General features: G+C 39.4%; 1 protein-coding gene across 1 annotated transcript; it reads left to right on the forward strand.

Moving 5' to 3' along the window:
* The first annotated feature begins 14537 nt into the window (after positions 1-14537).
* Positions 14538-15260, forward strand: LOC130974736 (uncharacterized). The gene has a single exon (XM_057899591.1). It carries the CDS (start codon positions 14538-14540, stop codon positions 15258-15260), a length of 723 nt encoding a protein of 240 aa, XP_057755574.1.
* The last annotated feature ends 9167 nt before the right edge of the window (positions 15261-24427 follow it).

Raw genomic sequence — 24427 nt, forward strand, 5'->3', positions numbered from 1 at the left:
AATAGTAGATGTAAACTTATTTGTTCTAATTTTTTTAGTGGAGTACATAAGAAATATATAGTATATAAAGTGTAATAACTCAACCGATACTTTTTAAGGGGATCATTCTCTTCAACTAGAGGTGTTCATGGGTCAGGTGAAACCGGGTTTGATGTGATCCAAACCCAGACCGAAATATATACCGGGTCTATTTATTAGACCTGAACTCGGCCTTAGACCCGATGAAACCTACATATTTTCAGGCCATGATTATCCTGGGTAAAAATCGAGCCGTTAACATTACATTACCTTGATACCTTCTTGTAGGTTAGCATATGAAAATATCCAAATTTCCAAGACTTCAACCATTATTTGACAAAAAAAAATTCACTTAAAAAAATATAACAAGAACCAATCCTTCTCTAAAATCAAAACATAACCACAATCAATACTAATATTGTCTAATAGTACCAAATATTTAAATCAATACAAATAACATAATATTATGCATTAGTTTAAAGTCTTATATATTTTAAACATAAAACATTAACTTATAGTCTTATAATGACTAATAACACAAAATATTAAGGTTTACAATATTTGAGTTCCACATAAGAATAGCCATCATCCATCACTAATAACACAAAAGATTAATTGTGTATGATGACCAGGGTACCGGGCCGAATTCGGGTGACTCGAGCTATGGTCCAGACCCGACCCGAAATAATGATAACGTCTATTTTTGAGACCCTTATCCGATCCTAAACCCGATGAAATCACACCAAATTAACCCCTAAAATGTTCGGGGTCGAGCCGGGCCATGAACACCCATATCTTCAACAATGAGAAGAATTTATTTTTCTTCCTCTCTTAATTCCTTCTAATTCATGAAACCATCAACATCACAATTTAAACAGCTTAGAGCATGAGATTTTCTTCATCTATTTTTCTTACTCTATGTTTCATATAGTCTTGTGTTTGTGTTATGAAAAAACGTTGTAACATTTAACATCTTATAAAATTATAATATCTATATACTTGTTATTACATTTGATTTGTATTTATCTCACTTTTTCAATAATAATCTTTAATTTTTTTATTTTTTATTAGATATTGATATTTGTCATTACTAATTTTTCTTTTAATTTCTCAAATTAAGCATTATTTGAGTTCCTTTAAAATTTTGTTAGTCACTATTATTATTATTATTATTATTATTATTATTATTATTATTATTATTATTATTATTATTATTATTATTAAAAGTTCAATGTAGAATATTGAAAGCCATAATAATATTTTTAATTAATAAATAATGATGTGAAAAAACAAATATTTAGTACTATATATATCTATTATCTATTGGTGCTTGTTTTGATACGTTAATTAATTTATATACGTACCGATACGATATAAAATATTGATAAATATAAAATTATCAAGTAGATTATATCATTATAATAATCGTTTATTTTTTATTTGTATTTAAAAAAATTATTAAGTTATTATAAATATTAAAATACTCTTATAAATAATTTATTTTATTGTTATGATTACAAATCTTTTTACAATGAAAATAATTATGGTTAAATAATCTTAATCTAAGAACCTTAAAAATGAATAAAATTTAGTTTAGCAATGTACAATAATGTGTAAATAGCCACCTTCTTATTTCAACCTAAAGTATCTCTTTCATGGTCTCTTTAATAACAAAACCACTTTTTTGTGAAGTAAAACACTAGTCTCATTCTTGTTAATATTGTTTGTGTCTTGTATTTTTAAATTTTCATCTCTACATACGTGGAGTTTGTTTTGACTCTTTAAGCATTATAAAATTAACTAAAGCAATAACTTTGTAATGTGAAAATGATAGATTGAACCTGGAATATATAGCTTTGATTACACCCTTTTATTTTTGCTACTGGATCATATTTTTCACTGTGATTTACTATGTTATATATATTTACATAACATAGTCAAGTAAATTGTTTTTTTTATTTCGTTTAATTTTAATTTTGTACTCACTCTTTCTTAACTTGACTATATTTTTAATTATACACTTGTTAAAATAAATACTAAATTTTATTAAATATTTACAAATAAAAAAGTATTTTTTATTAATCATAACATTTTTTATTAAAATAAAAATAATATTTAATTAATCAAAATACATATGTATAAACTTTTTTTTATAAGTAATTTCTCAAAGTTTCTTAAACCAAAAGACATATTAAATACAATTACATATGAAAGAAGAAAAACATTATTTATGTTTTTTTTAAATAATCATAATATCACTTCTAAATTAATAATACTATTTTTTTAATTATATTTTTTATTTTCTTTTAAAATTACTTTCAATCTTTATTTGTTATATCAGCATCCTTGTATTTTTGTTAGATTCATAAAGACTGTGAATAATTTTGTAAAAAAATAAAAATATATAATTAAAAAAGAATAATATTATAAATCTAAAAGTGACATTATGATTTTTTTTCTCTTTAATATTTCTGTTCTAAAATAAATATAAACATAGTATAGATTATCTTTAAATTTTTTTGGTTGACAATGTAAAATTCTTTATTTTAAATTGAGTATCAAAATTACATTCGTAATTTTAAATCTATTTCAAGTATAGACTAACAATATAATTGTTACGGTAGGTAACCGGAGATTAGCCCAATGAATGGCGTTAGGCGGCCCAAGTGTGTAACGGAGGAGAATTCCGGGTAGGACCGCAACTCGGGAGGCTCCGTCCGACTGGTGCTCGCATGTGAATGGGGGGTGGTACCTGCAAAGACACTCCGATGCCTAAGTTAGCAAGGGTGTAAGCAGGTCTTAGAGAGTATTGGACTTAGGAATACCTGAGGTGTGTCAGTGTACTTATAGTGGTGAGCCAATAACCACCGTTGGAGTAGTGCCGTATCTTTAGGATAATAACCGTCCCATTATCTTAGGGAGGTTAAGATATGGCTTTATGAAGTGGTTAGAGAGATTTCAGGGGCGGTTACCCATTTGAATGAGTATTTATCTGCCAGCTAATCTCACAACCGACTTCTTCGTACCAAGTCGGGGTTGACACCGACCTCTTGAATGGAGGTGGGTGTTTTGTTAGGCTTAATCTATTGGATCAGGCCTTTCGATTGGACCTGGGCCCTTAACATTGGGCCAGGGTATGAACAGTGCCCCTACTTGAGCCCAAATTTTCTTTAAAGTTTGGGTTCAAGTATTCAACTCGGGTTCGCAGTCGACTTGTTTGAAAGAATACGGATGGTGAGAACCGACGTGATTTTCGCGACTTTTGGTTTCTGACAGTTACGTCAATTCAAGCGTCGTGTCCGTTGAGGGATCATTTAGGGATTGAGGACTTTGGTAACGGTGCAGTCGCATTAATGACTGCCTCGTTTTTACCATTATGCCCCTTAGCCTATTTATAAATACTTTCCCTCTCTTTCCATTCTCCGTTTCTGCAATCTTTCAAACTTCTCCTTATCCTGTTCGTGTTGCATTCTTGTGTTTGAAGACTTCAGTTCTCCCCAACCTTCATTTTCGGCTAAAGGTTAGTTCTGCTTTTCCCATGTCATTTTTGTTTGCATGTTTTGTTTGGCGAGTAGATAGGTTGACCCGTAGATTCTAGTTTCGAATCTTTCTTCTTTAGTGGCCTTGTTTTTTTGATTTTCTTTTTTCCTTTTTCCCTTTTGTAGGTTTTCTGCCACTTTTCTTTACATAAAAAATGGCTTCTGTAGACATTCTTTCTCAGTGGGTTGACGATACGGTCCTTGGGGAGGAACCGTTGGTCGACGCTGAGTTCGTCACCCACCTTCGTACTCACCATAGGCTCTGTACTTCGGACGAGGACGAGCCCAAATATGAATTGATAATCCCGGGTCCTGAAGACCGGGTCTGCTTTGGGAGAGTTGATGAGGCGACCCCTCACTTTTTCTTTATGTATGAATGCATGATCACCCGTTTGGGTGTTTTTCTTCCTTTCTCGGATTTTGAGATATCCGTTCTGCACCACTGTAAGGTTGCCCCTACTCAACTCCATCCCAATTCCTGGGGTTTCTTGAAGATCTACCAGTTTATAAGCCACGCTCTGGACTTCCCGACTTCCTTGAGAATCTTCTTTTATCTTTTCCATATGACTAAGCCCTTTAGTGGGCTAAATAATAAGCAACAATGGGTATCCTTCTGAGCCATTCAAGGTCGGAGGATTTTCACCCTTTTTGATGAATCCTTCCACGACTTCAAAAACTTCTTTTTCAAGGTTCAAGCTGTAGAGGGTCACCATCCCTTTTTTCTGGACGAGCATTCCTCCCCCCGCTTTCCCCTTTATTGGCTGCCGGCTACCCCTTGTGAAAAAATTGGTCTAGATGACCTAGACGAGGTGGAGGCGGCCATTGTAGGGTTTTTCCGAGAAGCATGGGGGAAGGCCCCATACTTGGATACGAGAAAAATCCTCCAGGGGACGTCGGTATTTGTTCAATCTTGCATAGGTAGCGCATGCATTTCCTATTTCCGAGTTGTATTTCACTGACTTGTTTTTTACCGACTTGTAACTTGGTTGTTTCTTTTGTAGATATGGCAAAGAAAAATGCTCAAGAGTCCTACCAGAGGGTGCAGGAAGCCAAGGCAAAGTCTCGGGCCAGGTCCGGGGGTTCCAAGGCGGTCGTCTCTCCTCCTCCTCCTCCTCCTCCTCCTGGAAATGTGGGTACTCCCTCTCAGCCTATTGTTATTTCCTCCTCCTCAAATTTGGCTCGACCACTCCCTTCTGCCCAACCGTTCTCCGAGCCAGAGAGTAAGAAGTGCAAGACTTCAGAGTCTGGCCCTTCTTGGGAAGGTGGTGTTAGGGCGGAGGCTCTTGCCTTCGTCCGAAAGAACATCTATCCACTTATCAATATGGATGATGTTTCTGTTCGGAAACACCTTGCCACTCTGGCCGAAGAAAGTTTTAGGGCGGCGGGAGTTTGTGGCAAACTTTTGGACATGTTTGAGAAGACTCCTCTTAGCTCTCTGGGGACTTCCCCAAAGGTCGAGGAGCTGGAGGAGAGGCTTCTTATGTTTGAAAAACATCAGAAGGAGTTAAAGGAGGAGAGGGATAAGTTAAGGAAGGAGAGAGACAACCTCCGGAAGAAGGAGAGCGAGCTGCGAGCCCAATGTACTATGGAGGTAAATTTAAGGAAGGCAGCCCAGGAGAGTTACCAAAGCCTATTTAAAGATATGGTGGAGGTGAAGAAGGATTTGCTGAACTCTCGGACTGCTTATGCTGACTTGGAGGACTCTATCGCCGATGGCGCCGAGGAGTCTTGGAGAATTTTCCTAGAGCAGGTCAGGGTTATAGCCCCCGACTTGGATCTTTCTCCATTACATCCTGACAAAGTGGTGATTGATGGCGCCATTGTTGATCCTCCTGTTCCCGAGGTCCTTTCAGAGTCAGACCTAAAGACTCGGGGGCAGAGGATTATAGAGTCTCCTCCTCATTCCAAAGATGCTCCGAGTTCTTCCACTCCTGCTCCGACTTCCTCTTTAGCTCCTCCTTCCAGCCCTGGTGTTGTTCCTCATGGTGGTGGTGATTCCAAAAAATGACTTCTTTAATTTTATGGTTATATGGGAGCCCGGCCTGTGGGTCTCCCTTTTTTAAACTTCTATTTATTTGCTGGTGGTGTTTGAACAATTTGCTTGTTGGCCTTTTGGGGCCGTAAACAAAGTATTCTGTTTGTTGCCCTTTTTTGGGATAAGGGTTTAAACAAAATAAATTCCCTTTTTTGGATAAGGGTTTTCTAATCAAAGTGGGTGCCCCTTTTTGAATAAGGGTTTAAGTTACTTTGCGCGTATGCATGCTTTTCTGTTTTGGATATGTTTGATCTTTTCGGAAAAAAACCTTTTGTTAGCTTGCATTGTTTTCTCGAGCCTTTTCGTGCAAAGGCTCGTATGCAACCTTTAAACTTCTTCTAGGTTTCTCAATCTCTTTTGTTTATCCTTTATACTCAACTTTGCTTTGGTGAGTTTTATGACTTAGGTTATTTTTGCGATGCGTTTTTTTCTACTCGGTGTTATGTTCCGATCTGTGGATCGAAGCTTTCCGAGTTTCTCTACTCGGGATCACTTTCCGACTTATGAGTCGGGTTAGTTCACGAGTTTTTACGATCGACTTGTATAACCTCTTTACACCGACTTGTACCTCGTCGTTTTATCCTGACGACCATCTAGGTCGATTCATGGGATTTTCACGCTTTGTCGAGCTTAAGTCGGCACGTTTCGTAGAAAGACTTATATAAAAATAGAGAAGGATATTTAAGAGAAATATATTAATGAAAAAGATCTTTTATTAACCGGGAAGGTACCTTTTTGCTACTAAGGGTCTTGACAGTATATTTCCCTTAGCCTCTACTATGATGCCTCGTTAAAAACCCCTCTCCAGAAAAAACCCTTTTTTTGGGAAAAAATCATGAAGCTGGGAAAAGAGTACATCAGGGAGTAGAGTTCGCTTCTAGCTGTAGTACCTTTTCATATTACAAGCATGCCACGACCTTGGTAACTCAGTGCCATCCAGGTTGGTTACTTTATAATAACCTTTCCCTAACACTTCTTTGATTTTGTATGGCCCTTTCCAATTGGCGGCGAGCTTTCCTTCCCCCGACTTGTTGACCCCAATGTCGTTTCTGATTAGGACCAAGTCGTCTTCAGCGAATGTTCTTCGAATGACTTTTTTGTTATATCTGGTAGCCATTCTTTGCTTTAATGCTGCTTCTCTTATCTGGGCGTTCTCTCAGACTTCGGGGAGCAAGTCGAGCTCCTCTTTGTGCCCCTGTACATTTCCGACCTCATCATGGAGAATTACTCTTGGGCTTTGCTCACTGATTTCTATGGGAATCATGGCTTCTACGCCGTACACTAGTCGAAAAGGTGTTTCTCCTGTGGCGGATTGGGGAGTTGTCCTATAAGCCCACAGTACTTGAGGGAGCTCTTCGGCCCAAGCTCCCTTTGCTTCCTGTAATCTTTTCTTCAAACCTGCCAGTATGACCTTGTTAGCTGCCTCGGCTTGCCCATTGGCTTGTGGGTGTTCTACCGAGGTGAATTGATGCTTGATTTTCATGCTGGCTACCAGGTTTCTGAAGGTGGCGTCGATGAATTGGGTTCCATTATCTGTGGTGATGGAATAAGGTATCCCATACCTTGTGATGATGTTTTTGTAGAGGAACCTGCGACTTCTTTGAGCAGTGATAGTGGCTAATGGTTCTGCTTCTATCCACTTTGTGAAGTAATCTATTCCCACGATTAAGTATTTAACTTGCCCTGGTGCTTGGGGAAAAGGACCTAACAGGTCCATCCCCCATTTTGCAAAGGGCCAGGGGGAAGTTATACTAATGAGCTCTTCTGGTGGAGCTACGTGGAAATTTGCATGCATCTGGCATGGCTGGCATTTTTTCACAAAGTCGGTAGCATCTTTCTGCAAGGTCGGCCAATAGAATCCTGCTCGGATTACTTTTCTGGCTAGCGACCTTGCTCCGAGATGGTTTCCGCAAATCCCATTGTGTACTTCTTCCAACACCTCGGTGGTTCTTGAGGTCGGTACGCACTTCAGCAATGGTGCTGATATCCCTCTTCTGTAAAGGACATTTCTCACCAAAGTATAATGTTGTGCTTCCCTTCGGATCTTTTTAGCCTCTTTCTCCTCTTTGGGGAGGATGTCGAATTTTAGGTATTCGACTAAGGGATTCATCCATCCGAGGTTTAGGCCGACTACCTCAAGAACCTCTCGTTCATCTTCTGCTTTTGATACCGAAGGCTCTTGTAGGGTCTCTTGAATCAGGCTTCTGTTGTTTCCTCCGGGTTTGGTACTTGCTAACTTGGAGAGGGCGTCAGCTCTGCTATTTAGATCCCGAGTTATGTGTTTGATCTCGGTTTCCGCAAAGTGCCCAAGGTGTTCCAAGGTTTTTTCCAAGTATTTCTTCATATTGGGGTCCTTTGCCTGATATTCCCCAGTTATTTGGGAAGTCACCACTTGTGAGTCGCTATAGATTGTCACCTTTGTGGCGCCAACTTCTTCTGCTAGCTTTAATCCTGCAATCAAGGCTTCATATTCTGCCTGATTGTTTGAAGCTGGAAATTCAAATTTTAAGGAGACCTCTAAATGGGTTCCTTTTCCATCTACCAATATTATGCCTGCGCCGCTCCCTGTTTTGTTGGAGGACCCGTCTACATAGAGTTCCCATGTAGTTGGTTTTTCCTCTTGTTCACCTGCGTATTCTGCGATGAAGTCGGCGAGGCACTGGGCTTTAATTGCAGTCCGAGCTTCGTATCTCAAATCGAACTCGGAGAGCTCTATCGCCCATTGAACCATTCTCCCTGCAACATCCGTCTTTTGAAGGATTTGCTTCATGGGCTGGTTCGTACGGACTCTTATCGTGTGAGCCTGGAAGTAAGGTCTTAGCCTTCTTGAGGCTATTACTAAGGAGTAAGCAAACTTCTCTAGTTTGTGGTACCTTAGTTCAGGACCTTGTAGAACCTTGCTGGTAAAATAGACCGGGTGTTGCCCGACCTCGTCTTCTCTGATCAGGGCTGATGAGACAGCCCTGTTTGCGACGGATAAATATAGGACGAGGTCTTTTCCCGGTGCCGGTCGGGTTAAGATGGGGGGTTGGCTCAAGAATTTTTTGAATTCTTGGAACGCCTCCTCACATTCCGGAGTCCATTCAAACTGGCATCCCTTCCTTAATAGGGAGAATAATGGAAGGGATTTTAGTGCTGATCCTGCCAAAAACCTGGAGAGGGCTGCAAGTCGGCCGTTGAGCTGTTGAACCTCTCTCAAACAAGTCGGACTTTTCATTTCTAGAATGGCTCTGCACTTGTCGGGATTGGCCTCAATCCCTCTTTGTGTTAGCATGAACCCTAGAAATTTTCCTGCTTCTACTGCGAAGGCGCATTTTGCGGGATTTAGTCTCATCCCATGCAACCTTATAGTGTCGAAGACTTGTGAGAGGTCGGTTAAGAGGTCGACTTCTTGCTTGGTTTTTACTAACATGTCGTCGACGTATACCTCCATTAGGCTCCCTAAATGGGAGGAAAACATTTTGTTCATCAGCCTTTGGTACGTGGCTCCTGCATTCTTTAGTCCGAATGGCATGACCACGTAGCAATAGTTGGCTTTTGGTGTGATGAACGATGTTTTCTCCTGGTCGGGTTCATGCATCGGGATTTGGTTATATCCCGAGTAGGCGTCCATGAATGATAGGTATTGATACCCTGAGCTGGAGTCCACCAGGGTGTCAATACTCGGTAGAGGATAGGGGTCCTTAGGACACGCCTTATTCAAGTCGGTATAGTCGACGCACATTCTCCATTTACCATTTTGTTTTTTGACTAGCACTACATTGGCTAGCCATGTTGGGTATTTGACCTCTCTGATAAAGTCGGCTTCCAGGAGCGCCTGTACTTGCTCTTCTACTATTGAGGCCCTCTCTGGGCCGAGCTTGCGTCTTCTTTGTTGTACAGGTCGGGACCCTGGGTAAACCGAGAGCCTATGGGACATGAGCTCGGGATCAATCCCGGGCATGTCGGAAGCCTTCCAGGCGAAGAGGTCGGAATTAGCTCTTAGGAGTTCACCCAACCCTTGTTTCAGGGTTTCCCCTAGGTTGGCTCCTATGTAAGTGTTTTTCCTTCCTCCTCACCGACTTGTATCTCCTCGGTTTTTCCTCCCGGCTGGGGTCGCAGCTCTTCTCTGGTCCTGGCACCACCTAATTCTATGGTGTGGACTTCTTTGCCCTTCCCTCTCAGATTTAGGCTTTCGTTATAGCACTTCCTCGCCAATTTCTGATCTCCTCTCACCGTTGCTATTCCTCCTGGAGTCGGGAATTTCATGCAGAGGTGAGGAGTTGATACCACCGCTCCGAGTCGATTAAGGGTAGTTCTGCCAATTAAGGCATTGTAGGCTGACCCTTCATCGATGACTATAAAGTCTATGCTCAGAGTCCTTGATTTTTCCCCTTTTCCAAAGGTAGTGTGAAGGGGTAGAAATCCCAGTGGCTTTATTGGCGTGTCCCCTAACCCATATAGAGTGTCGGGGTAAGCTCTCAACTCTTTTTCATCTAACCCTAGTTTGTCGAAGGCGGGCTTGAAAAGGATGTCCGCCGAACTTCCTTGGTCTACTAGGGTTCTGTGGAGGTGGGCGTTGGCTAGGATCATAGTTATCACCACGGGATCATCGTGCCCGGGGATTATTCCTTGCCCATCCTCTTTTGTGAATGATATAGTGGGGAGGTCGGGTGTCTCATCCCCGACCTGATAGACTCTCTTCAGATGTCTTTTGCGAGAAGATTTGGTGACTCCACCTCCCGCAAATCCTCCTGAGATCGTGTGGATTTGTCTCTCAGGGGTTTGTGGTGGAGGATCTCTCCTGTCCATATCATCTCGCTTTCTCTTTCCATGGGTGTCCGACCTCTCCATGAGATATCTGTCAAGCCGACCTTCTCTAGCCAGCTTTTCTATCACATTTTTGAGGTCGTAACAGTCGTTGGTGGAGTGACCATATATTTTATGGTACTCGCAATACTCGCTGCGACTTCCCCCTTTTTTGTTTTTAATAGGTCTTGGGGGTGGCAGCCTTTCAGTGTTGCAGATCTCTCTGTATACATCCACTATAGAAGTCTTTAGAGGAGTATAAGAGTGATACTTTCTGGGCCTTTCGAGACCGGGTTCTTCTTTCTTCCTGACTTCCCTTTCCCTTTCCCTAGAGGAGGAGGTAGGTCCAGGTCGTGAACCCAGGTCTCTTAATTTGGCATTCTCTTCCATGTTGATGTACTTTTCGGCCCTTTCTTGTACATCACTTAGAGAAACGGGGTGCCTTTTAGATATGGACTGTGAGAAGGGGCCTTCTCTAAGTCCGTTGACTAACCCCATTATTACTGCCTCTGTGGGCAGGTCTTGGATCTCTAAACATGCCTTATTGAACCTTTCCATGTAGGCTCGTAGAGACTCTCCGACCTCCTGTTTTACTCCCAGGAGGCTCGGTGCATGTTTTACTTTATCCTTCTGAATTGAGAACCTCATCAAAAATTTCCTGGAGAGGTCTTCAAAACTAGTAATGGATCTCGGGGGGAGGCTATCGAACCACTTCATCGCTGCTTTCGATAAAGTGGTCGGGAAAGCCTTGCATCTCGTAGCGTCGGAGGCATCAGCTAGATACATCCGGCTTTTGAAGTTGCTAAGATGATGCTTTGGATCCGTAGTCCCATCGTAGAGGTCCATATCAGGGCTTTTGAAGTTCCTTGGAACTTTTGCCCTCATTATGTCCTCGCTGAAAGGATCCTCTCCGCCCGGGAGTTGATCTTCTCCTTCATCGCGGGAGTTCTTGAGGGAGGATTCTAGCTGCAAGAGTTTTCTTTCTAACTCTTTTCGCCGTTCCATCTCTTCTTTAAGGTACCTTTCGGTTTCCTTTTGCCTCTCCCGCTCTTGTTCCAATTGCTCTAGGCGGCTATGGACCAATCCCATTAGTTCAGTTACGTGGGATGGTCCACCCTTTTCTGATTCGCGACCATCTGAGGAATTTACCTTCGGATTTTTCATTCCTAAGGTACCTTCTCTATGCTGGTCGTTATCTTCCTGGTGCTGGGCCAGGTCTTCATTGTTATTGCCCGCGTTCAAATTCTCTTCTTCGGAATCTGTTTCCGCACGGACTTCTTCATGGAATCTATCCGCCATCGAGGGATGATCTCTCGGGTCCCCGGCAACGGCGCCAATGTTACGGTAGGTAACCGGAGATTAGCCCAATGAATGGCGTTAGGCGGCCCAAGTGTGTAACGGAGGAGAATTCCGGGTAGGACCGCAACTCGGGAGGCTCCGTCCGACTGGTGCTCGCATGTGAATGGGGGGTGGTATCTGCAAAGACACTCCGATGCCTAAGTTAGCAAGGGTGTAAGCAGGTCTTAGAGAGTATTGGACTTAGGAATACCTGAGGTGTGTCAGTGTACTTATAGTGGTGAGCCAATAACCACCGTTGGAGTAGTGCCGTATCTTTAGGATAATAACCGTCCCATTATCTTAGGGAGGTTAAGATATGGCTTTATGAAGTGGTTAGAGAGATTTCAGGGGCGGTTACCCATTTGAATGAGTATTTATCTGCCAGCTAATCTCACAACCGACTTCTTCGTACCAAGTCGGGGTTGACACCGACCTCTTGAATGGAGGTGGGTGTTTTGTTAGGCTTAATCTATTGGATCAGGCCTTTCGATTGGACCTGGGCCCTTAACATTGGGCCAGGGTATGAACAATAATGTAATAGAATTGTAGGCTAATGTAGATAATTATTAGTAATCTCAAAACTCTACATATTATACTCTCAACGACTAATAATTACGTAATATATTAAATAAAAATTGAAGTTAATGATACGGTATATATATTTATTATTTTTTATTGGATGTAAGCATGTTTATGTCAATGCTAATATATTTTATATAGAAAATATAATTCGTATGTTAATTTTGTATTTTAAATTTGAGTCACAAGATTAAAAGAAAAAAATTCAAAGAAAATAATTTCTATGGTGAATCCTTCTCCTCTCACTTATTAAAATCTAAGAATCATACTTGATTGGTTTTGATTTTTTTTAAAAAAATTATATGAAAATATAAATAGTGAAAATAAAATCAGATGAACTATATACATTTTACGATAATTGGATAATCATGTTTTAATGAATGAGGTTATGTTTTAATGAATGAGGTTGTGTTATTAGAATTACTGAAATTTTTATTTTAATTTATTAACTCTTAAATTTTATGCATCATATAATTTTTTTTAATACCAAAATGGAAATGCGATGACAAGATCTCTCCGGCTAACATTTAATTTGTAGAAAAAAGTGACAAAACAAAATTTGATGCAGAGATCTAAATTATTTATAAAGATGTTGTTATATATATGTACTTATAACTTCTAATAACATGATATGTTAAATAAAAACGAATGTTAATGATAGGTTATGGACTGCACTTTTATAAAGTCAGATAAGATCGAACAATATTTCGGTTCAACGGATCAATTCAAGCAAATCCCGTCCCGTAGATTTCGGATTCAAATTTTCTCACTCAATCTCGGACTACAACAAACAAGAATCACGGAGACTAACGGACCACTAAATGAGCAAATCACGTTATAAAGTCAGGTCAAGGAATTAAACAACACACAAGAAAAAGAAACCTAGTACACTCATCGAAGCATTATTCATTCTCATCCACTTTTACTCAATCTTTTATTCTACTGACTTAGGCGTCGGAGACCCTTTTGCAGGTACCACGCTCGGGTCCAGATTCTTGAGGATACAACCCAACCAGCTTAGATCACCGGGCTTATCTCAACCGATAGGAAATCGACGTACAGCTCGACACCGGTATTCGCACAAGAACATTTGGCGCCCACCGTGGGACAGAATAGTCCAACTTCGCCCATGATCACTCATATTCTCATAACTCATCTGCATCTACCTTTGTGCTCATTTTTCCTTGCAGGAAGGACATTATGATCGATCATTTGGAAACTCAACAACCCCCCCCCCCCGAACTAATGCCGATCTCTCGGCCGCAAATGCTGCACTCCTAGCAGAAAATCAGCGGATGGCCAAATTACTGGCGGCAATGCAAAACAACGGAGATCGGAAGGTCGATAACAAAAGGACAAACGCTGAACAGCACGAAGAGCATCAGTCGGAGTCCAACGCTAAGACAGGAGAGACTCCCCCCAAGACCGGGAGGCGACGAGCTAATCCGTTCTCCGAGGAGATATTGAGTTATAAAATGCCTCAGAACTTTACGCTCCCGATGACCCTGACACCATATAAGGGGATCGGGGACCCTAAAGTCCACGTCACCAAGTTCGAGTCCATGATGTTCCTCAGCAGTGATTGTGACCCCATTTTATGCCGATTTTTTTCTACTTTTTTAGACGGAGCTGCTTTATTATGGTTTTTTAATTTGCCTGTAGGGTCCATAACCAGCTTTGACGAATTCGCCAAGATGTTCATCAATTACTTTGCAGCATCCAAAATCTATGTGAGAAACTCGGATTATCTCAGCACGATCAGGCAAGGACAGCATGAAAGCCTAAAGGATTATATGACGCGCTTCACCACGGCGGCCATGGAAATCCCCGACTTGAACCCTGAAGTGCAATTGCATGCCATCAAAAGCGGCCTCCGACCAGGAAAGTTCCAGGAAGCCATAGCTGTAGCCAAACCAAAGACATTAGAGGAATTCCGAGACAAGGCCACGGGACAAATTGAAATAGAGAAACTGCGTGAAACACGAAGGAATGAAAAACCACCGCCACGAAAAGACGATGACAAGTCGAGCAGGTCTAATATTAAAGATCATAGAAAAACTCTTAAACTAAATCCAAAATTTGATTCTTATACCAGGTTTAACACAAGAAGAGAGGACATAATAAAGGACATATTACACAACAGGCTCATAAAGCCACCAGTTAAAGCAGGAACATACTAAGACCAAAAGTACATAGACAAAGGGAAGCATTGCGCATTCCACCAGAAATTTGGCCACACCATGGACGAGTGTGTGGCAGCTAAGGACCTATTGGAAAGATTGGCAAGACAGGGGCTACTGGACAAATACATCAGCTCCAGGAATCAGAAGGAGACAACTGACATGAACAAGCCAAAGTATAGCTCGAAACACAGAGAAAAAGGAACATGGCGGGACCCAGTAGAAACCCCCACCTCCAAAGGGATCATAAACTACATCTCAGGAGGTTTCGCTGGAAGAGGAATAACAAACACATCAAGGAAGCGAAGTTACAGAGCCATGATGACAATGGAAGGAACTCAGCAGAACTCTCCCATTCCGACCTCCTCGGCCGACGTCAGTTTCAGTGCTTCTGACTTCAAATCAAGAACCCCAAACTTAGACGACCCAGTAGTAATCTCATTAAGTATGGGAGAACTGACTGTCAAAAAGGTGTTACTCGATCCAGAAAGCAGTGCAGATGTCTTGTTCTACTCCACGTTCAAAAAGATGCAATTAAGCGATAAGTCACTACAGCTATCAGCAGGAGAACTAGCAGGTTTCTCGGGCGAAAGAGTCCCCATATCAGGTTATGTCTGGATGAGGACGACATTAGGAGAACACCCAAACTCCAAAATACTGGACATCCAATTTCTAGAGGTCGACTGTGTTAGCCTTTACAATATCATTTTGGGACGTCCATCCCTTAACTCTTTCGGAGCCATTGTTTCCACCATTCATTTGTGTGTCAAGTTCCCTTTGTAGGATGACAGAATAGCAACAGTCCACGCTAGCCACAAGGAAGCCAGACAGTGCTACAATGCAAGCTTAAAAAAGATCGAAAAGGAAGCCATTCCGAGGATTAATTTAGTATACAATTCGGAGCACATCCCGCGCCTGACCGAAATGGACCCTAGGGACGATCATAGTCGTCCTTCTCCAATAGACGATCTCGAAAAATTAGATTTAAATACAGAAAATCAATACACTAACATCATTTCAGCTTTTTTTGCAGAAACAAAACAACATCTGAAGAGCATTTTGAAAGCCAATGCCGATTTATTTGCCTGGACCCCAGCTGACATGCCAGGGATCGATCCAAACTTCATCTGCCACAAGCTGGCAGTCAACCCCAACGCCCGACCTATAAGACAGAAAAAACGCAATTTGGGAACTGAAAGAAGAAGTGCAGCAGCAATAGAAACACAAAAACTACTCGATGTGGATTTTATCAGAGAAGTTCGGTTTTCTTCCTGGTTAGCAAACATCGTCATGGTCAGAAAAAACTCAGGAAAATGGCGAATGTGTGTGGATTTCACAGATCTGAACAAGGTTTACCCAAAAGACTCGTATCCATCGCCAAACATTGACAGACTTGTAGACAACACCTCATGTTACAAAGTGCTGAGTTTTATGGACACCTACTCTGGATACAATCAGATCCAAATGCACCAAACGACGAGGACAAGACAACATTCATAACCGACCAAGGTAACTTTTGTTATAAAGTAATGCCCTTCGGACTAAAAAATGTAGGTGCCACTTATCAGAGACTAATGGACAAAATATTCAAAGAACAAATCGGAAGAAACATTGAAATCTATGTTGATGACATGGTTGTCAAGTCCAGCTCAAAAGAACAGCACAAAGCCGACTTAAAAGAAGCCTTCCAACAACTCCGAACACATAACATGAGATTAAACCTGGAAAAATGTGCATTTGGTGTACAGAGGGGGAAAGTTCCTCGGATTTTTGTTAACAAACCGAGGCATAGAGGCCAATCCGGATAAGTGCCAAGCCATCTTAAATATGTAATCACTAAAGACGATTAAAGAAGTACAACGATTAACAGGATGCCTGGCCGCCTTATCAAGATTCTTACCAGCCACAGCAACAAGATCCTATCATTTCTTCAAGACCATGAAAAAACCAGAAAAATTCATATGGACAAACGATTGCAAAAAAGCATTTTCTAAATTTAAACAAATCTTGGGATCACCGCCTATATTGAAGAAACCAAAGCAAGGTAAACCACTACTACTGTTCCTTTCAATTTCAGCTAACACTGTCAGTTTTGTGCTTGTAACAGAAATAGGGAAAGAGCAACACCCAGTATACTTTGTAAGCAAAGTCTTACAAGATGCCGAACTAAGATATCCAACAATAGAAAAACTAGCATTCGGTTTGGTGATTACAGCTCGGCGCCTGAGGCATTACTTCCAGACACATCCGATCATAGTCTGCACAGGTCCCCCTACGACAAATACTATAAAAACCAGACTTAGCGGGACGGATGACAAAATGGGCAATTGAGCTCTCTGAATTTGACATATCATACCAGTCAAGATGATCACCTAAAGCTCAAGCCTTAGCCGACTTTGTGACAGAATTCACAGACAAAGAAGAGCACCCCAAAGTATGGGAACTATATGTAGATGGAACGTCAAACGAAAATGGATGCGGGGCGGGAATCCTTTTGAAGGACGAGGAAGGGGTCCAGGCCGAGCAGTCGATCAAATTCCTCTTTCAAGCGACAAACAACCAAGCCGAATACGAAGCTTTACTGGCAGGCCTACGACTGGCCAAGGAAGTAGAGATCTCCAACCTAACTGTACACTGTGACTCACTACTTGTGGTACAACAGGTAAACGGCCAATTTCAGGTACGAGATACAATCTTAAAAAAATATTTAAACTCGATCAAATCCCTAATAAAGTCTTTTCAAAATTTCGAAATACTACACATACCTAGAGATCAAAACTACAGAGCCGATATTTTATCAAAACTAGCCACACATAGGATAACTGAACAAACGGATAAGCTGCACCATATTACACTAACAGAAACTAGCTTAGATGCAAAATCAGTTTTTAGTATCTCACAGGAGGAAGAAGATTGGCGAAAAATATTCATCGCATACTTAACAAATGGAGAGATACTAGAAGGCGAGAAACCAAGGGCGTTCAGATACAAGGCAAGCCAGTATACTCTACTGGGAGCCGAGCTATACAAACAAGGAATCTCCAGACCTCTCCTGAAATGTCTTGGGCCAGCAGAAGCAGAAACCACCATGAATGAGTTACATGACAGAATCTGTGGGAATCACACTGGAAATAGAAGCCTAGTTGCGAGAATACTACGAGATGGATAGTACTGGCCGACGATGAAAAAAGATTGTAGAGACAAGGTACAAAGCTGTGACGCGTGCCAAAAATGCGCGCCACTTATCCACAACCCAGCCGAACTCCTACATACATCAACCATCAGTTGGCCTTTCCACAAATGGGGGATGGATATACTCGGACCATTCCCAGTCTCTACAGGACATGTAAAATTTTTACTAGTAGCTATTGATTATTTCACGAAATGGGTGGAAGCACAACCTCTTGCAAGGATCACGGCCGAAAAGGTACAAAATTTTATTTGGAAATCAATCATATGCAGATTTGGTTTACCTAGAGAAATCGTATATGATAATGGTAGGCAATTCACGGATAAAAAAATTGCATCATATCTCACAGACCTGCATATCAAACACCACTTCTCCTCTGTCGAGCACCCACAAACAAATAGGCTCGCAGAGGCAGCTAACAAAGTCATCTTGCAGGCATTAAAAAAGAAATTAACAGATGCTAAGGGACGATGGGCTGAGCTCATACCAAAAGTACTATGGAGCTATAACACAACACCTCACACAACGACAAATGAAAGCCCATTCCGACTAGTATACAGCGCAGAATGTATGATACCAGTCAAAATCAGCCAAGGATCCAGTAGAACCAAATACTTCAACGAAAGAGACAACTCAGAAGATAGAGCAACCGAGCTCGACCTAATTGGCGAAGAACGCAGCCTAGCCGAACTAAGACAGCAAGCAATGCAAGCAACGATAAGGAAGCAGTATAACAAAAGAGTAAGACCGAGAATACTACAAGAAGGAGACTTGGTCTTGCGACAAATGGAGGAAGTCCGAAAACCACCAGGACAGGGGAAGTTAGCCGCGAATTGGGAAGGACCTTTTCGAATTTCTAAAGTTATCGGAAAGGAAGCATACTGCCTGGAAACATTAGAAGGAACGCCCCTCCCCAACACTTGGAACATTTCATCACTAAAAATGTACTACAGTTGAATCTTTTCAATACAAATATGAGCTGGCCAGGTACTCTTTTTCCTGATCACGAGGTTTTTCCCTAAGGAGGGTTTTACTTGGACGGGTTTTAACGAGGCCGACTACCTCATATGTCAAAACAAGTCCAATAAAGATCAATTTTCAAATTATCCATGCATATAACCAAAAACAACGCAGAATGCATGTCTATTAAACAAGCCTCACGAATTGATAACAAAAAATAACAAACCGACTCTATGAAGTCGGAAACGACAATTGAGCAAGCAAAGGAATATCTATTAGACAAAACAACTAGCATACAAAGGCTAGTGCAAATATCCACAAGTCAAAAGCTGACAACAACAAGTCGGAAGTAAAGTTCAAAACACTCCAATTAAAACGAAGAATCACAAAACAACATAAAAATTCTTTATCAATGAGGAGGAACACTTTCGGCCTGATCTTCAACACTTTCATCATCAGCAAGGTGACCGTCAATAACAATTTTCGCCACATTGAGCTTCCCGACATCAAAATCCGGGGAGAACAATGAAACTTGGCTGACAGCACAGCACGGTCAAACCCAGCAATAATCATGTCCATCTTTTCCTCCTCAAGCTCATTCAGACGATCAGTCATTTCACCTTTAACCTTGTCATTTTCCTTGAAATCAGCCTGGAGCACTCTAATTTGCTCCTGAAGACGCCCCACCTCGTCTTCCTTTTCTTTCTTCAGCAATTTGTTCTGCTCATTCAGATCCACCACTTCATCCTCTTTCTCCTTCATCTTAGTGGTCACATCGACAATAACCTTTTCCTTTTCTTTCAACAAACATTCACAAAACACAGCTTTCTCGATCATAACCTGCTGTTCGGAACTCAAAAGCTCGGTTGTGCGACCAACGCACAATAATCGAGAAGCAACAATCTGCATGATCACAGATTTTAATATAACTATACAAACTAAACAAGAACGGAAGGAAAATCGGCAGAAAGGATACCTGAATAAATTTGGCCATCCCCTCTAGCCCTACGCGACGAGTGAAAACCATGTCACCAGGATACTGAGAAACACGATCTGCAAGCTCTGAAAGGGGGAATTGGTCGCTCCAAAGTGAATGCGAACTAGCACCAGGTAGAAAATCATGCATACGGCGTTGCCGCTTAAATACAGACTTCGCAGCAATATTCTGATCGCCCTCAGAAACCATCTCCAAATACCTATCGGATTCGGTCCTTCTCCATTTTGGGGAAGGGGGAGCCTGAGCAGCAGAAAAAGTAGCATCACTATCCGTATCCTTCACCAGACCAGAAGCGCTACCACCCTTTTCAGTTTTCTTCTTCAAATAAGCTTGGAATTTAGCCGAATTAAGATTTGGCAACTTACTACCTACAACAAAGAAATCCGAAGATTAGCAAAATACGAAGCCAAAGAGAACATAAACACAAAATTTCCAGTTACCTATATACAATTACAGCCCATTCATGTCATTTTTCGCCTCAAATTTTAATAGGTCGGGGATACACAAACATTCCCTCTCAGCAAAATTCTCAATAAGATACTCTAGTAGACAATCCTCTTCCTCACTCCTCTCATCAACCTCTAGAATTTGTAAAGGCTCCAAACACCAAAACAAAGGAAATTTCTCTATCATCTTATCATCCAGATAAAACGGATATACAGATTTTGACGACCGAACTTTGACAAATATTGACTTGAAATTTTTAAAAAAAGACTTATACAGCAAAAATAGGGAGCAACCAGGAAAACTACTCAAACAGACCCACAACCTTTTGCGAACCCCTTTAGATTGAAACAGAGAAAAGAAAACATTCAACGAAGGGGGAAAGTCAAGAAAATTCATCAGAACCTCGAAGGCTCGCAAGAAGGCCCACAAGTTTGGATGCAACTGCGATGGGGGCACAGTTCAACTGGGTCAAAACCCTACACTCAAAATCCGAGAAAGGTAAACGCACACACAACTCAGTCAAACAGGGACATACATATAAAATTAGCTCTAGTCTCCCCGCCTCTCACAAACCCGTTCCTCACTAAAACAGGGGAGCAGCTCAACACGAACATTCGACCCAGCCCTAACAAACCCCTCAATACCCAGAGAATGAATAGACTCAGGATCACAAAATGAAGAAACATGAGTCTTCACATCATCGTGAACCTAATGATAAGGGATATCCTTATTTACTTCGACTACCTTAATCTTCTCTTTCTCTTTTTGTCTAACTATTTTTTCTTTGAGGATTAGTAAGAAGGGAAGAAATAAAACAAAACAGAAGAAACTAAGAGACAGGAAACTAACCTCTGAAAGACATGACTCCTGGGAACTAACCACACTTTTTTTTTGGCAAACTGAAATTATGTTCCGTTAAGGATACAGGTTTAATTGCAAGTCCACTATCTTAGTGGGAAGTGGAAACAACAGCAATCACGCGCCCAAATGCAAAACGGTTCGATTCTAATATAGTAAAACCAAGCAATTTATTACAGCCCAGTTTACAAGGTAAAAAGATCAATTTACTTTCAAATCAATTTCATCTTTACTTTCAGTTTTTTTAAAAAAACAAACAATTTTTTAAAAACCCAAGCATGACACGCGCATTGAACTTGGGGGCTCTAAAATATCTTACTACGCCGAGGTATAAAACATAACAATAAGCTTAACTTGCTGCAAAAACACCAAGTCAAGCTTGGGGGCTGTGTACTGCACCTTCATAAAGTCAGATAAGATCGAACAATACCTTGGCTCAACGAATCAATTCAAGCAAATCCCATCCCGCAGATCTCGGATTCAAACCTTCCCACTCAATCTCGGACTACAACAAACAAGAATCACGGAGACTAACGGACCACTAAACGAGCAAATCACGTTATAAAGCCAGGTCAAGGAATTAAACAACACACAAGAAAAAGAAACCTAGTACACTCATCGAGACATTATTCATTCTCATCCACTTTTACTCAATCTTTTACTCTACTGACTTGGGCGTCGGAGTCCCTTTTGCAGGTACCATGCTCGAGTCCAGATTCTTGAGGATACAACCCAACCAGCTTAGATCGCCGAGCTTATCTCAACTGATAGGAAACTGACGTACAGCTCAACACCGGTATCCAGACAAGAACAGGTTATATTTTTTTATTTAAGTTTGTAAGTGTAACAGTCCAGACCACCCGCTAGTACGATATTGTCCGCTTTGACACACAAGGTCTCACGGTTTTGCCTTTGACGATAGGGATGCTAGCCGAAGCCCCCCACACTCACTCGTCAAAACGCATCATGCTAGGGAGAGGTATCCACACCCTTATAAGGCATGCTTCGTTCCCCTCCCCAACCGATGTGGGACCTTACAATCCACCCCCTAAGGGAGCCCAGCGCCCTCGCTGGCACAACGATCTGGGTTCTAGCTCTGATACCATCTGTAACAGCCCAGACCACCCGCTAGCACGATATTGTCCGTTTTGGCACACAAGCCCTCACGGTTTTACCTTTGACGATAGGGATGCCAGCCGAAGCCCCCCACACTAACTCGTCAAAACGCGTGATGCTAAAGAGAGGTATCCACACCCTTATAAGGCATGCTTCGTTCTCCTCCCCAACCGATGTGGGACCTTACAGTAAGTATGAAGTATGGATACTTTGCTACGTTGTCGTGTTTATATGTCAGATATATTTTGGATACACTACTCGTAAACTTTTGTATCTTTTGTGACAAACCGTGACTTAATAAAAGATAAAAGGTTTTTTTCTGACACATATAAATACTATCACATGTCAGTATGTTCAGTCTTATTTTTAATATATATTCTTGTAGTGAATTTAAAAATGATACATATTATTATTTATTAAAAGAAAAAAATATTTTAAATACATTATATAATTAAAAAATATTAAAAATAATTAAAAAATATTTTGTTTAACAAGAAAAGAATTATACTTTACACTTTCAACTCAAATTTATATGAAGTTTAGCTCGTGTATATATATATATATATATATATATATCTTTTGAAAAATATGTACATATTATACATTCTATCTCTTAATATTTTTAGGGATTAATATTTAAAGTGATTTTTAAACACAATAATTTAATTTAATCTCTTAAAGATTTAATGTTTAATTTTTTCTCTGATTAAAAATATTTTTAAATATTAGCGAAGTTAAACTTTCTGTTAATTTTTACTGATCTGTAGTATAAGATAAAAATCATCATTTATTACATTTTTGTGATACATGATATTTAAGGATAACAAAGTTAAATCTAACCTAATTTTCATGTATACTTTTCAAAATTAAATTAAAATGTTGAATTTTTAAAAGAAAGAAAAAACAAATTAAATTATATATATTCTTTCAGGATCAAAATTAACATACATTATTTTTATTATGAACTATAAAAAAGTTGACCCTTATTAAATAAGAGAGAATAATATCGTTACTAAAATTAAGAGATAAAATACATATACACTATAATATAGGAGGAGTAATAAATTACAAAATTTTCAATAAATATCAATAATATTGCAAGTATCCTTGTCTTATTCAAAGAATTATGCCATGGACAACATAATTGATAACATAGACATACATTATCACTTTCAATATATCTTGATTTAATTATGTTGATCACAATTAGTATTCATTAAACGCTCATAACTTTAGTAGTTTGATCAGTTACCTAAGGTATAAACAGTGACGGACCCATTCATTAAAGTCTTGGGGCATTTGCCCCCCCCCCCCCAATTAAGTTCTTATATATATATATATATATATTGTAATATATGTGTATTTGCTCTTATATTTAAAAAAATTATTTATGCGTTAAAAAATTTTATATTATTAAATATTAACATAACAACAAAAATTATTGTATTATATAAATTTAATTTATTCGTATTAAAAAATTAAATTTACTCATAATAAAAAACAAACAAACAAAATATAATAATAATAATAATAATAATAATAATAATAATAATAATAATAATTATTGCCACTCTAGCCAATCATCAGTTAATTAAGTAAAGCTAAGTTTAACTTTTCAAATGTAAAAGATATTATTAGTATTTTTTTAAAAATTATTGATTTTTATTATTTTATTTATTTAATTTTAGTCTTACGTATAATGTTATTTTTGTTGAAAAATTTTTTATCATAATTTTTATAGAGTATCAATTTTGTAATTAAATAATAAAAATTGAATGATTAATTAAAAAAAAGCCATTTGATTATTTAGATCAAATTTAAAACAATTATGATTGTTTGGTTTGAATTTTTGTTTTTTTATTATTATATTTTTTATCTCTCACAATTATATATTGAGATTTGAGATGTAATATTTTTTTAAACATAATATATAATCTGGTTGGTACGAAATATTTGATAAGGTACTAATATTAAATATTAAATGTAATATTGTCAAAATATTGAAATAAGAAAAAAATACTTCTTAATTAATATGCTTTTTGATATATTAATTAAAGTATTAGAATTTTGTTAATATACTTAATTTATGATATATAAATATATTTAACTTAATTTTTTATATACTAATTTTGTCTCATTAATAAGATTTTCTGGTCCGTCACTGGTTATATACTTATATAAAAATATGTTTTAAATAGATGTTGAACCAAATACCTCTCATTAAATACAAAAGATCCTTAACCCATAAAAGAAGATCATTAATTGATAATTTAATATATGTTTTTTTACATAAAAATCAAATTTATTTTAAATTATTTGTATCTTTTTTATAATCCGCAGGTAGGATCGGATACCCACGAATTAACAAAGGATAGAGTTAGA

This window comes from Arachis stenosperma, chromosome 4 (assembly GCF_014773155.1).
Source record: "Arachis stenosperma cultivar V10309 chromosome 4, arast.V10309.gnm1.PFL2, whole genome shotgun sequence".
Taxonomy (NCBI): Eukaryota; Viridiplantae; Streptophyta; class Magnoliopsida; order Fabales; family Fabaceae; genus Arachis; species Arachis stenosperma.

Coding starts and splice junctions, on each gene's coding strand:
- LOC130974736 (XM_057899591.1), top strand. CDS start 14,538: ATGGACGAGTGTGTGGCAGCTAAGGACCTATTGGAAAGATTGGCAAGA.